General features: G+C 39.4%; 1 protein-coding gene across 7 annotated transcripts in view; it reads right to left on the reverse strand.

Annotated features, from left to right (window-relative positions):
• CACNA1C (calcium voltage-gated channel subunit alpha1 C) overlaps positions 1 to 15,970 on the reverse strand; it is a 527,437-nt gene that overhangs the window by 130,720 nt on the left and 380,747 nt on the right. For all 7 annotated transcript variants that reach the window (XM_042470414.1, XM_042470413.1, XM_042470415.1 and 4 more), the window contains exons 14-18: positions 11,073 to 11,280; positions 9,622 to 9,742; positions 8,420 to 8,534; positions 6,956 to 7,076; positions 6,781 to 6,853 (exon numbers count right to left, since the gene is read on the reverse strand). In XM_042470414.1, coding sequence (XP_042326348.1) covers positions 6,781 to 6,853; positions 6,956 to 7,076; positions 8,420 to 8,534; positions 9,622 to 9,742; positions 11,073 to 11,280 — 638 coding nt within the window. The remainder of the gene's footprint in view (positions 1 to 6,780; positions 6,854 to 6,955; positions 7,077 to 8,419; positions 8,535 to 9,621; positions 9,743 to 11,072; positions 11,281 to 15,970) is intronic.

Here is a 15,970-nt window from a genome sequence, read left to right on the forward strand (position 1 = left end):
TATGATGTAACATAGGCAACCTTATGTTCTTAGACTTTTTATGGATTCTTGGAGCCTTTCCCTGTAGTATATAGTTTAGTGCAGGGGTCAGCAACCTATGGCCCATGGGCCGGATCCAGCCCGGCGAGGCTTTGGGACCGGCCCCAGCCTGGTCCTGCCGCCAATTGCCGCCCCCGGTGACGGAGGCGGCTAGGCAGGGGAAAAGAGCCTCCCCCTCAGCGAGGCCCCGTTCCCCTGCCTGGTCTCCGCCGGCGATGGAGGCAGCCAGGCAGGGGAAAGAGCCTTTCCTTTTCTTTCTCCTCCTCTTCTTCTTCTGCCTCCTCTCCTCCTCCTCCTCTTCTTCCTTCCTTCCCTTCTTCTTCTTCTTCTTCTTCTTCTTCTTCTTCTTCTTCCTCCTCCTTCTTCCTCCTTCTTCCTCCTCTCCTCCTTCTCCTCCTCTTCCTCCCCTTCTTCTTCATCTTCTTCCTCCTCCTCTTCTTCTCCTCCTCCTCTTCTTCATCTTCATCCTCTTCTTCTCCACCTCATCTTCTTCTCCTCCTCCTCCTCTTCTTCCCCTCTTCCTCCCCTTTTTCTTCCTCTCTACTTCCTCCTCTTCCTCCTCCTCTTTTTCCTCCTCCTCTTCTTCTTCTTCTCCTCTACCTCCTCCTCTGCTTCTTCCTCCTCTTCTTCTGGTGTTTGCCCAGAAAGGGAAGTACATTTCTGCTGTCTGTCTAGGAATAATGCCAAATGTCCTCCATTTTGATCATGTCTAAGAAACATGCATTTACGTTAACATTTTTAAAAAATCATCAGTTTTTTCCACATGTCCTCCATTTAAAAAATGTGTCCTACATTTGAAGATTTTGTTCGGCCCCCCAGTTGTCTGAGGGACAGCAACCCGGCCCCCGGCTCAAAAAGGTTGCCTACCCCAGTTTAGTGCATATGCTTTCTCAGTATGGCATGTCCTCAAATGGATTGTGTAGGAAAACATTTGGCCAAGTTAGTCACTGGTTTCTTCCACCTCCATGAATCTATACACACTGCATGCAGCTAACATCTGACCTGGGTTCTCCCTCGCCAACCCCTTGAAGCCATTGAAATGTGCATATAATACTCTCCCAAGGATGGACACTTTTTCCTAATAAGGAAGGAAAATAAATTGATGGAATTGTTGCTTGTTTAAAATTCAGAAAGTGGAATTGAAGACTAAAACTCCTGAGCCAAGTTCTTAAAAACGAGAGCTTCAGGCACTGTGCAGATCTATGCCAAACCCCAAGGAAAAAATGCTGAGAAGTGGCCACGGATGGCCTCTGGGGATATATGGAAGGTTTGAAAGAACACTTTGAGGATTTCAAATACTGGTTGAAGTCTAATGTGGCTTGGGCACAACATGGCAGTATACTTTCCATACACAGAAAATTTACCAGTGCAATTCCAACAATGCACTACAGGAATAAGGCAAGATGATACACAGCAGTAGCCACACTACTGTCCTGCCAAAACCCCTCAAAGCAAACGTTCTTGGACTTCTTATTCTATTCCATGATGATTCTGTGTTCATGTCTAGTGTTTGCCTTTAGCCTATGTTTTTCTGAACATTAGATACACGTAAATGAATCAGCACATTCCTGAATCTTAGCTGTGTGGAAAATACACAAGAGAAGATAACTACCCTTTAATATGCATACTGCTGATACTAAGAGCTGGAATTCTTATTCTCTTACTTCCCTTCACCAAGAAAATTAGTTCAGGTTAATTTCATGGGGTTTTGCAAGGTGATTAAACACATCACTTTTGAAAACACTCTATTCTTTCAAGTACTACTATACAATGGATATGATGCTGCTACATCTTTACCTCTGCAAATGTATGGACAGAAGGGACTAGAAGGTCACTCCTCCAATTCCTTATCTTATGCCAGGGTCCTTTCACATATCAGCTCCATACTCAACCCACAACATTAGCCACAAGGACAGAACAAGATCAGGTAAGTATGCACAAAGCATAATGTGTGTCAAAGTAAGCCTTTAAAAGGAGCAAAAAAGTGAACTGCAGCCCTTCCAAAGATGAGAACTGCACAAAATGTTATATTGAAGCAATCAAGCATTCAGTACTGAAAACAAGTTTCTTTGTTTGGAAGCAGTGTAATTCAGTAGCTCAGCAGAAATGGGTCACATACTATTGTGCAGTCTGTACTTTCCTGAATGTCATCTTTTTTAATTATAAAAAGTAGGTTTCTAGTCCACAATACTAAAAAAATTGCAAAAATGAAGGAAAAAACCAAGTGAAGAAGTGCAAAGAATCACTAATTAATTCCTGCTCATCTCTTATACCATTAAAAATCTGGTTCATTTGAACATATTGATTTTATAAGAAATTTAATATTGGAACTGACACTTAATGTCAACAGCTTATTGATAATATATCTTATAAGGAATTAAATATGTAGATCATTGTCTATTTAGAGATTTTAAAAATATATATACTATATACATATACATATACATATACATACATACATACATACATATAGACATACATACTTGAAAGCCACAGTAACAATTTTTGTGCTGTTTCCTGGTAGTCTACTGGCAGGACAGAGACTAGGAGGGCCATGGGGTCATATTTCAAAAGAAGCATGGTTGCCTTAGAACCCATAGCTAACTCGTGTTACTTCTTCTTTATTATCCCACCTTTCTCCCAACATAAGACTTAAGGGTGTATAAGAAAGACTTACAACAAATTAAAACAGATAATTCATCAACAACTTAACTACCAGTCCCAACACAGATGCTTGAACCCCAGTGTTACATTCCACAATTGTGTGAAATCTCATCATTACTATTCTTTGTATTCTTTAACAAGTTAGTCATCTACAATTAGAAATCCCATAACTGCTAAATTTGTTCAGCAATCTATTCCTGTCTATAACATAGGGATGACAGTTGCTCTTCCTAGAAAAGCTTAATGAAGTAAAAACCATAAAATGTTCTGCAACTTAAATAAATGCAGTGAATTTGGTTGTTGATGATAATGCTGATGGAGCATTTTAAATGCTAAATTTTGCTTTGACATTATCTTCCAGACTGAAAGCTAGAAATGCTGTAATATCCCCTTCTGCTTTGGTGAAACAGCCTAACTCTTTTGTCTGACTTTCAATTTAGACTATGAAATTAGCATCCCCTCTGTTCTCAAAAAATACAGTATCAACAACATTATCATCACAATTATCCCACTGAACAGGGCTTGCCAGTTGCAGTTGCAAGAGACAAGGAGGCATGTTGGAGAATTGCATAATGAGTGCCTGGAGGGCCTGCCGCTGGGAGACTCTTGAAGCTGCACTACAGCCTGAAGATAAAACATCAAAGGCGGTGGCAGGGGGATTAGTAAGAAATTTGGGAAAGTTTATAAAATACTGAGCAGAACACATGATGAGTCTGGACCTGCTTGACCTCATGAAATACTGGAAGTGCAGTAGCAACTACCATGCGGAACTCAACTTTGGTTGCACATAACTTCAGATTCCAGAAAGAATATTCTATAAATGAAGCAATGTGGGTAGGGGGGAGAGTCCAATCCACTTCATTGGTGAAGCCAGATGTCACCAACACTATGGATCAAACTGCAAAGATTCTGCAAAGATTCTTGTTATTCTAGGACTCTCCTTGTTAGGGTTTCCCTACATTTGAAACAATAAACCAATTTTCAAATATCTTTAAATATGCTCTGATGTTCTTTCCATCTCTGTCAATACATATTAAGGCACGTCAGTCTGCTATTGACTCAGTCTTAAAAGGTTGAAGGTAGCAGAAAATGGCACCATGGACAGCTCCCAGTGTGCTTAGTTTGTTAAGGTAGAAAAGAAAGTCATAGCAAAAGACAGCAGTTAACTGGCTGACAGAGCTTGGACTTTCAGCAGCTTCATCCTTGTGCCTTCAAGTCATTTCTGACTTATGGCAGCTCTAAGGCAAAGCTATCACAAGCATTTCTTGGTAGAATTTGTTCAGAGAAGGGCTGCCTTTGCCTTCCTCTGAGGATGAAAGAATGTTACTTGCCCAAGGTCACCCAGTAGGTTTCTATGGCCATATGGATTCGGACCCTGGTCTCTCGGTGTCCTAGTCCAATACTCAAACCACACCACCACACTGGCTCTCTGGCACTGTGGGAAACTAATTGTAATTCTAAAAGCCGCACAGATGTTGCACACTGACTGAAGATCAGGAAAAACTATAGAAAAAAGTCATCATAAGTGTTAGACGTAGATGGAAGGGCTAACTTCAGGACCAAGATAATAGAAAAGGGAATACCAAGGATTAAAGTGGGAAAACCTGTGAACTGTCTGATTTCAGATTCCTTCTCAGAATGCTTGGCCTCAGAGGCAGGGGACAGAAGAAGGAAGTGCAAGGGATACACTGACAAAACACAATCATGGAGGCCTCCCTACATGCCCCCTTCACTCCAGGCACCTATGTTGGGCTGTCTGGCTTGTGTATATTGTAATTACATCCATTTGAGTTGGCACAATTTCATTTCTTTGCTTTGCTACAGCCTTGCACTTATGTTGGAGTATTTATATGCAGCCATGAAGAGGCACATTTTCTGCCTTGAGTTGGACTGTCCTGGATTCTATTTGCTCCAGTTTTTAGCCACTGAGCACTGCTTCAGTTTGATTTCTGCCTGCTTTGGAGGCGTGCATTATCTAAATGCCCCACCTTCAAAGCTGTTGGAAATTGCTTTTATTTAGCCCATCTGTACCATCGCTAAGTCATAGATCTATCATCTCTCAAAACTTGGCCAGGCTTTGATATCTACAGGAGAGGCACTTTCCCCCATTACCTTCAGTGGTATGCTTGGTGCAGGCACAAGTCAGGGGCTTCTTTGTGGTGATTTCTAGATGATGAAACTCCTTTCCAAGTAAGTTTAGGCTAACCTCTCCCTGTTGTCCTACTGCCAGCTGGCAAAAACCTTTCTGTTCAGACAAACACATGATTGCTTTGGCAGAAGATTATTAAATGGATGTGCTAGACTTTTAAATATTTTACTGCTTATTTATTATTAATCTAACATTTTAAAATAGTTTTAATTAATGTTTTATTGGTATACCTAATTTAGCATGAATGCTAACATGCCTAGTTTAGTACATTCTTACTGAGAGCTGCTTTAATTACAATGGAAGCTGCCTTGTATCCAACTATTAGAGGACAAGAATCTTATCAAATAATAAACCTAAAATTAGATTATGGAAACCTGGAAAAGCCATGGACTGTTGCAATAGAAAGGAATACAAGTTAGGCCTAATAAAAGGTCATGTGTTTATCTATCTGTAAAGATTTCCTTTGGCCACACAAACCCAAGTAAGTCTTACAATTGTAGGGACAGCTGTTTATAAGGTGAATTACATTGTATGAACCAAGTATATGTTTCAGAACTTTCTCTAGTCATGATTCCAGTAAGATTTTAATACTCTTTCATCTGGACATAGAGATGAAAATGTCTGAACAAGAGAATCAGTTTTGTTCCAACAGCAGGTACAATGCAAAATGTTTTCAGAGTTGAGGTCAGTATGAAAGATTTCTGGAAGATGGTTTTGACACATTCGTCTCCAGATACTGTCAGCCCATCCTCCAGAAATCATTGCCAATAAAAATAATAAGCCTTGAGTCAAAAATAGTTTTGGAACAGCTGATGCAAGGTGAAGAATAAAGCTACCCTGAGTTAGCAAATGGCTGGTATACCAGGAATACCTGCAAGTAGAAAGTATGTACCGGAAAAGGTCTAAAATCAGTGGTTGTTCCAGATGGACTGAATAAAAATGTATTATCCACACTGATCACTATGGTTTGCTAATAAGGACAAGGAGCCCATCATGTTTGATGATCACTAAGAAGCTGATAAAGAGGAATAAACAGAAGTCATTGGTAAGGTTAGTTGCAAATGTGCAAGACAAAGTCTCAGATGTTGCTCTACCAAAGAAAGTGTTTTAGAGTCAAATTTGACATTACATGGAATTTTATATTACTTTCCTTTGTTTATTCTTTTTTAACCAAAAAACAGCCAAGTCAGAATAAGTAGTAGAAGGCTGGATGTTTAACCTTTCCCCTTGCTAGTCATTTTTCATTTTTAAATTACCCATTGCCTTTTCACTTGTGTTTTATCTGCAGATTAAGGGATTAATTTCAGTTAGAAAATGGCCAGGGGACTGTTGGTTAAGGAACCTCATGGTCCCAGCTATTCTCTGGACAACCAGCCTGCTTTTGTTAATAGCAAATTTAAAAAAAAACATAGAAGGGTAAGAAGCACAAAACTCTGTGTAATATCTAGCTTGGTCTTTAGGCAGTCATTTGCATTCAGAAGCAGATTTAGATGTTTTTGTACTATTCATATTTTCTGTAGTGCTTTTAATATACAGATTTATAATCTTCATATGATTCATATTTACATCTTCTGTTCAGTTGCTGTTAAGTGCCTTCAAGTCAGTTCCGACTTATGGTGACCCTAAAGCAACCCTATCATGGAGCTTTCTTGGCAAGATTTGTTGAGACTATGTATGAAATATAGTAAAGCATGATATTATATCCATACAGTTCTAGTATCAAGAACAATAATCATGTAGAAACTGCTAAGAAATATTTACACAAGAGCTAAAGAAACCATTCCAGTCTATCAAAAGTAATGCTAGTTAGTGAGCTTTCGGTAGGTAATATGTATCTCTTTGTGATCCAGCTGGAACTGCCTTATGCATTTGAGCTTAAGCTTCCTGTGCTAGTGGGAGAAGATTGTGTCAGCAGGGCAACTATTTACCTGGTGCCTCTGTAGTAGTAGGATAGGGATTCTTTTCTTCATTTTCATTAGGCTGATATTCATCTATATTGCTCTGGAAGAAAGAGGGGAGGAAACAGAGCATGCTTTATTCATTCATTTATTAATGAATTCATAAAAACTCTCAAAGCAAGGTGTGTAGTAGCAAGGAGCAAACCTTGTTAGAAGGCGGAGACTCTCCATCAGCAGTGATAGATTTTAGCTCTATTTTCTCCTCCTTCGTCTCCCCCTCCACAGCTGGCTTCTCAGGCTCCGGTTTCTTTTCAGGACTAGCAGTCCTAACAGTTCAGCAAAGTCAGAAAATGCATGTGTCATGACATACAGAACAATGTTTTCCATTATAGACAGCCATCATATCAACAAGGCTAGGGCTCCCATCTTTTAAAAATTATCTTCTCCACACAAACTTGAAACCATAAAAGCCAATGAATCTATGTCTATTGCATTTGCATGAGGGTGTACTTAGAAAAAAGCCTTTGCAAGGGAAGTGATGATTATTAACATAATAAAAAGATGGATTTATAGCCCCTTCTAGGCCATCACCTTAATCAATTATTTTTCTTTGTTCTGCAGTGCTCTATACTAACTCTATCACAACCTTAGGCGGGTTACAGACCGCCCTCAAGCGACCGTTTTCTTGCCGCCGCCATTCGCTGCGGAGGGAAGCCCCAGTGGCCAGACCGCGAGGCTTCCTGGCACAGCAAAAAAGGAGCGCCAAAATGGTGCTCCTTTTCAAAACGCGGAAGTGGCGCCACGAGGGGCGAAGCGCACCCTCGTGGCATCACTTCCGCCGTGACACGTCTGGATGCTATGCGTCCAAGACATCAAAATGGCGGCGCCCATTTATACAAAGGTGGGTTACAGACTGCCATAAAGTATGCACTCTGCGCGTACTACGGAGAAGGGCCGTGAGGAAGGTAAGACCCTTCCTAACCCTAATATGGCCCTTCCTAACCCTAGTACGCGCAGAGCGCGTACTTTATGGCGGTCTGTAACCCACCTTTGTATACTCAATATTGCTTGTGGCATGCCTTATGTTACACAACAGAGAATTAAACATCAACAACATATATGAAGTTAACATAAGAAAGATAATGGAAGGAAAGGTTCTCATCACATCTTCTCCCTGCTGGCCCTCCCATATACCATTCCCATGCTATTCAGAAATTCCCTGATTCTCCAGAGAGATTTTCAGGGGGTTTTGAGAAAAGGCTTTTCTTTGTCAAGTTATCTTAAGATCTAAGCCAAATAACATATTCCCAACCCCACTTAAGGCTGCTCAAGTTGCTACATCTTCATACAATAGTAGCTGAAGATGATGATTCTTAAGCTTCTCTTTTCAATCATCTTTTAACCATATCTGCATGCATATATACTGTATATGTATATGAATGTCTTTGTATAAACACACACTGAGAGAAAGGAATAGAAATAGATGCTTTGCTAGCTGATAGAGAGTTCAGGAAAATTTGAGAGTGTACACTTTCTTAGGACAACAGATGTTGGCCCCAAAAAAGATAGCTACCAGAACACACACATAGAGAGCTTAAATACAAGTGATTTAGAATATTCCAATTCTTCTGATCTTCACACTCCAGCCTCAAGGAAAGAAAAGGTTTACCTAGCTAATTTTTTTCTTTCCTTCTCCTCTTCCTCTTCTTTCTGAGCAGATGTCAAGCTCTCGGCATCAGCAAGATTGTCCACAGCAATGGCCAAAAAGACATTCAGTAAGATATCTGTTTGCATATTGCTTTAAAGAAAACACATACTGAATAACATGGAACAACATCCTGAGTAACATGGAACAACACTATGTGGTGTGAGTCAAGCTTATCTGTGATAATGCTCTTCAGCCCCACCATCCATATGTTGAGGAAACCTTGCTTGGAGCCTTCTCATTTTCATATGTAAGATTTGGTAAAGAGATGGATAAAGGCTTAGATCTATCCTTAGATCTAACCCCATCCCCTTCCATTATTTATTTGATAGACAGATTGGTCAAGATCCTGCAGTCTTAGATGTAACTACACCTGATGATGTCAAACTCACCTCCAAACTTACCTTTCAGCCTGGCAGTGTCCCAGCTGAAGGGTTTCTGGGTATTACATGTTGGATTTTACTGATTGTGCTCTGTCCCAAGATCTGATAATATAGGATGAGTTTGCAAAGGAATCTTGTAGCACATTTGAGACTAACTGAAAGAAAGAGGCTGGTAGCACGAGCTTTCGTAGACTTGACTCTATTTCCTCAGATGCTGACTCAAGTCTACGAAAGCTCATGCTGCCAGTTTCTTATTTTCAGTTAGTCTCAAAGGTGCTACAAGATCGCTTTGCATACTGACTTTCCAGACTAACATGGCTATGACTTAGAATTTTAATATAGGATGATTTAGACACACTTTATTTAAACAAACACACACCGCTCATGGCCCTTTTTTGTTCTCACTTCTGAGCCTACCACTAATGATCCAAGTTGAGAAAGCAGGTAAGTGCCCATTGTGATGAGCTGTCAGGACACACTCACCTCATTTTTTCCTTCTGGATCCTGTCATGAACTTGGCTCAGTTGCACCCAGTCCCCACTACCACTCAGATGGCTGCTGGGTATGTGCAATTCTTGCCTGCTCACTCACAAGACCCCCCACAAGAAGGGACAGATATATGAGTGGTGGCAGATAAAAGTAAAAGCAATGTGGGCCAGATAGCTCCATTTGCATTGGTCCCTCTGTTCAGTTGCATATACCCTTTAGCACTGTATTTTTTTTTTCTTAGCCACACAATCCAATCAAAACACCAAACAACACAAAGCTAGGAGTAAAGGATACAGTTTCCACAGATGAAGAGGATGATGAAGTAAATACAGACCAACATCCCTGGAAAAGAGGGGCCTCCATAAGCCATGATCCCATCATACATCACCGAATTCCAGTCTTCCCCAGTCAGGATCTAAATGAATTCCCAACAAATGGGGGGGGGGGGGGGACATAGTGTTAGATAGCATGCACAAAACCTGCAAAAAAGTCTGTTACCATAAAGAACAGCATCCTTTATGTCTAGGAGAAAAATTCAAGATATAAGACATCTGCTGCAGTTTTTATTCATACTGCAAAATGTTGATGGTGGCATCTGTCATGGACTACTAGACAGCAAAGCACATCCTCCTGTATCATTTTAGGCCATCAGTTTTGCACAACAGCATCCCTTTATGCTCTTCCCCTGTTGCTGTATGCATTCAAGTCAACTTTGACTTATGACAATCCTGTTTCAAAGTTTTCTTTATTGGCAAAATGTATTCAGGTGAGGTTTGCCACTGTTTTTGTCTTAGGCTGAGAGTGTGTGACCTGCCCAAGGTCATCTAGTAAGTTTTGATGGCTGACTGGGGATTCAGACCCTGGTCTCCTGGAGCTCTTCTCCAGCACTTAAATCACTACACCACACTGGTTTCTTTATGCATTGAGGAGAAGTAAGAAACACCGTGTAGTGACTTTGGTGACACAGATATCATACAATATGGACTATTAAATTTGAATGGGGACATAACTGAAAAATGGATTTAAAGTCTGACGCCTGGTAAACATTTCAGTCCCATGTGATAGAACAGTTACATTAGCAACACAATTACTGCAACTGGAGTAACCAGGTGATAATATAAAATATTTCTTCATGTGGATGGTATAAAATAAGGCAGTGAGGAGAAGTGGGAAAACACTTCAGCGTGAATATTTATAATGTAGATGTCTGTGGAATTCCTAAATACATGTGTGTCTTTCAAAGAACAATTTTTGTATCATCTGTAAAAATGCCCTAATACTGGTGAATTATATGTTTACTTTGAAAGCAAAAACACTGAGTGAATTTGGGCTCCCAAATGAAAGCTCAAGTCTCTTAGACCTGAAGATATATTCTGATGTGACTAGAACCAGCACATTCTAAGAGGTTTCCCACCTCTATGAACACTTTCTTTCATGAGGATCTACAAGGAAACTCTGTTTAATGCATTGTTGTAAAGGCAAAGCAAAAGCAAATGGGTTATGATATAGTGTCTTTTCAAAAGTGACTCCTTTGTTATCCTTCTCTCTGTGAAGAGAACCACATGTGTTTCTCTCTTATTGCTTTTAGAAAAAGCTTCTGGAGGGGCAGTTATCTCCAGCTGCCTGTTAATTTTTAAAATTAAGCTTAGTATTGCATTCAGTTGACATAACAGCTTTATGGACTATGTTATGCCATTGCTGAATCTAGATTCTTTTAAATAAAATGAGATACAATAAAGTCATACCTGAAACACAGTAAGCAGAGACTGGGGAAAGTTATCAAATGTGCTTCTCCTGGTTTGCATCTCATCAAAGTTAAACTTGCCCCCAAAGAGCTGCATCCCGAGGAGGGAGAAGATGATGATGAAGAGGAAGAGGAGCAGCAGAAGGGAGGCAATGGAGCGCACAGAGTTGAGCAGGGAAGCCACCAAGTTACTCAAGGAATTCCAGTATCTGGGGAGCCAAAAAGAGAGAGAATTACATTCCTGTTGACCAAAGCATGTGCTTCTTTTCTACAACAGATATCACTAACAGGCTGACTGCCTGATGTGTATAAAAATGGTTTTTCCTACACCTGTCAACAAATGAATAATCTACATATTGCCCTATGGTAATGGGACCTATGGAAATTAATGGGCATTTTTATGATCATCCTATATATAACACAATATTCTGCCTCCATCCAAATGTCTGCACCCTGCACACCTGGAAAATTACTGAGAGAAACTTCTTAATATGCAGTGATTAGTACATGCTGCTTCAATGAGTTATATTCTAGCCAACCCCATTACAACATTCACAGCTGTTCAAAGCAAGCCAGAATACCTTTCTCCAGAGAATGGCTCATTGATAACCAAAAAGAACAGATGGGAGAACAGTCTGGAATCTACAGCAGATTGGTTTAAAATCTGGAGTGCATGTGCCCATTGCTAAATGGAGAGGGTCAGGCACCTTGCTTTCTGGGAAACTGGTACAGAACTACCTTTATTCAAAGGCATTTCCACAAGATTTAATTCACATTTATTTGCTTAATAATGTTTACACTCTTAAACTTTTAAACCTATTGCAGACTGTTTATTCCACCATTCAATTAAAATTTGCAAGATGGATAACAAGAGAGGAGAGGAGAAACACAATCACATATACAGTAATTTTTACTTACATTAGGATAAAATAGTGCAATAAAAACAAACAGCCCAAAATTGAAAGCAGCAAAATATTCATCACTGAGGGGTTGTTTAAATTCTTCTGAAAGAAAATTTTATTCTGGTACCTAAGTCACAAGAGGGGCAGCACCAGCAGAGAATCCCTGTTTCAGACTCCAGAAAAGGCCCTGCTTTAATCATCTATTGCCCAAGAACTGATGACCAAGCTGGTGCATCCATGATATGCCTCGCCCCACAATCTCAACTAGGTTCATAGTACAGATGACAAACATTCTCTTTGTGTCAATGAAGAAGATTTCAGCACAAAGACGTTCATATTATAAAGGCAAGGTTAAACAAAAATGTATTAACCTTTGTCAAATTGACCAAAATTATCTTCAGTGTTAAGAGAGGCATAAACATTTTTAAGTCTTCAAATTACTCGAGATTCTGAAAATACTGGAAAAGCAAGCAGATTCTACTTCCTCCAGGATATGCATATTTTATACCTAAGATACTGAGCTTCTCAGTGGTTTATGTGTGGTCCCATATCTATGTTTTGGATAGTATTGGGCAGTATGGTTGTGGAATAAAAAACAGACCTCTCCAAATCTCAATCTTAATGTCTTCTGTGGTTACTTACACACAGAAAGAAGAAGCAAAGCAGAAGCAAACCAACACCTCTATGACTTAGTTCCATAGTTTTTGTGGTTTTTTGGGGCTATGTGGCTGTGTAAAGTAAACTTTGTTTACTTTAAGGGTAGACTCCCAGACAACTTCAACAGGAAAGAAGAAACCTTTAAAGTAAACAAAGTTTGGCTACCAGTCCTGAAAAACACCAATATCAAGACCCAGCATGTGAAAACCACCCAGGGTCAGGGGTTTTCCCAGCAGACAATGGATCACTAATTAAATAGACACAAATCCTCCTTGCATATCCTTCCACCCTGAGGCCTTGCCATTCAACAACAGAACAACACACAGATTAACATACAAATCACATCTTCTCAACCAAGGGTCACACAGTATATACACCCCATTCACTTCCATGTCAGCATTCTCTGAAGATGCCACCCACAGATGCTGGTGAAATGTCAGGAATAAACTCTTCTAGAACATGGCCACATAGCCCAAAAGCCCCACAAAAAAACTATGGATGCCGGCTGTGAAAGCCTTTGACTTCACACCTCTATAACTTTTTGTTGGCTCATGAACCACTAAGGGAGACAGGGAATGTTACACCTTGTTTAATCAATGCACAGGTCCCTTATCTTCAAGCTGCATGTATGGCTTACATAAGAGGACAGGGAACATTCCTTGTCTTTGAGCACTATGCCAGAAGCTGCTGCAAAGATAAGAAATTTCAGCCAGTTGACTAAATAGATGGATGATGCTTCCTGCACTATATTAAGTATTGTTCAGAGGACTGGCGTTGCCTTGCAGCCTTCAGTGTAGGGCTATGCTCCCTTCTTTCCAACTCCTGCACAGTAGGTGAACTTTACCCATATTCAGAGACCTTCCCTGAATCTTCACAGTACACACAAAGAACTGCAAAATTGTGGTACAGGTTGAGTCTGCCATATCCAAATTGCTTGGGACCAGAGATGTTTTGGATTTTTTAAAATATTAGTATACCTGTATTTGCACAATGAGATACCTTGGAGATGGGACCCAAGCCTAAATACTAAATTCATTAATGAATTACACCTTATATACATAGCCTGACGGTAAAATTATACAATACAGTATTTTAAATAATTTTGGGCATGAAACAAAGTTTGTGTACACTGAACCATCAGAAAACACAGATGTCACTATCTTAGCCAACAATGAAAAAACTTTTGGTTTTTGAAATAATTTTGGATTTTGAAGTATATGTGTTTTAGTCAAGCTTTTAACTTTTGTATATTTTTATGTAACTTTATTTTGTTTTAGATGATTTTAATTTTTATTGTAATTTTTTATTTTTTATCTGTGAGCTGCCTTGGGTCCCTTCTGGGAGAAAGGTGGCATATAAATGAAATAAATAAAGTAATCAATCAATCAATCAATCAATCCATCCATCAATCAGCCAACAAACCAACCAATCAATCATTCTCTTTGAAACAACCTAGAATAGAGATAAGTGAAAAATAGAGTAGGATAAATTTGGTACCTCTGTACCATGCAGTAGCTTAATAAAGGTTTGATTTCCAGCCAGAATTCTCTCTCTTTCTCTCAGTTCTTTCTCTCCATTCTGAGACTGAGACAACCCCTCCTAAACTGAGCATTTACCAATCTTTACCATCTTCACAATCCTTTATTTTTAGAGTATGTTTGTCTTACTGAGCTACTTGGAGCACTTGGCTCCACAGTGGAACCTGGGAACTTAGTAAAACATATACATGTGTGCATGCATACTTATACATATACACACAGGCATACATATCTGCACACACAAGCTTCAGTCCTGGACCCTGCACACCCTGGTTTAACTAAGAAGTGATCAGGTTCACTTTTGTCCACTACAGAACTGCATATCTTTGTCCATGTGCCAAATAATAAGTTGAATCACCTTTCTGCTGACCACAATCCTATAAAGTATACTCTTACAATCAATTGCTGTATGATGAGACAACACTTATGTAGATGCCATTGATTAATGAACCTTACTGTAATTGGGACTAAAACTTGGATTTAGGCTATAGATCTCTGAGATGTTCTTCAAATACTCTTTTCTTTCCTGCTTTTCAGTACAACATCCTGTAGAGTACAGCAAGCATTCATTATTGCTCTGGCAAAGTGTGTGTGTGTGTGTGTGTGTGTGCATTCCTTCCAAGAAAAAAATTCATGCATATCATGCAACTTCAGTTTGCCAACTCTGATGATATAATAAATTTATAATCTTTAAGGTACTATAGGACTCTGTTGTTTTGTGCAGTGCAGGATTACAGTGTGGATACAATGAAGTAAAATGAAATTAAAAAACCACAGTATGCTAGGCCTTTATGGACAAACACACCATGGTTGCCTATAGGATACGATAAATGCAGTGATGACTGAAAACCTGCACTATTCCCTTGTGCTTGTAACAATTGCTCATACACACAAGCAATTCCAAAAAGCCAGATGGTGAATCACAATGAAAATGAGAGCTAATAGACTTTTGCTTGACAGACACAGAAACAACTGGGCTCCATCTCTACCATGTGTTATTGCTTTGGTTATGTTAAGGCTTACCATCTGGGCTTCAACATTAGAAAGCTTCTTTCCCCCACCTTTCCTATCTCTTCATTATGAGTGAGGAGCAATTCCTGTTGCCATGTATATCTGTCCTTAGTAACACATTTGTCTATTTTGCCAACTGACCCCCCCCCCACTCATTTGCGATCATGTAACACTCAATGTGGTAGCCATTTTCTGTTTATGTATTAATTCAGACATATATAGTATAAATAATAGTTCAAACCTCTAAATTCCTAATCTAATTTTAATTGTGGTTTTTTAGTAGTTTTATATTGCATTTCAATGTTGTATTTGGTAAGTAAGTGACTCAGAGAATTTATGGGACTGCAATATTTACAAATGATTATACAAGTGAAACCACTACTAATAAGGTCCGATGGCTACAGAACTGAAGACTACTAGTACTAAATGGGACTGATTTCTTGTGGGTGGGCAGAGCAGCCAAGATCAACCTTCAACTTGGCTCCTGCTCTGATAGCCTTGGTTGAAGAGTGGGGTAATAATAATAATAATAATAATAATAATAATAATAATAATAATAATAATGTTGCTAGCAAATGGGCTACTGTTCCAATAGATCTAGCCAAAGCTTAAAACCCTCTTACATACAGATATGTAGCTATTTTAACAGATAAAACAAAACATACAAGGATTGTCCAAATAAATTATAAAAACCCAATTTCACTCAGCACACAATTGAAATTGACTAAACAACTTGCCAACTGTCAAAAGGGTCAGGATCCAAACCTTCTGAACTGGGGATTATCCCTACG

The sequence above is a fragment of the Sceloporus undulatus genome, chromosome 5 (assembly GCF_019175285.1).
Source record: "Sceloporus undulatus isolate JIND9_A2432 ecotype Alabama chromosome 5, SceUnd_v1.1, whole genome shotgun sequence".
Classification (NCBI taxonomy): domain Eukaryota; kingdom Metazoa; phylum Chordata; class Lepidosauria; order Squamata; family Phrynosomatidae; genus Sceloporus; species Sceloporus undulatus.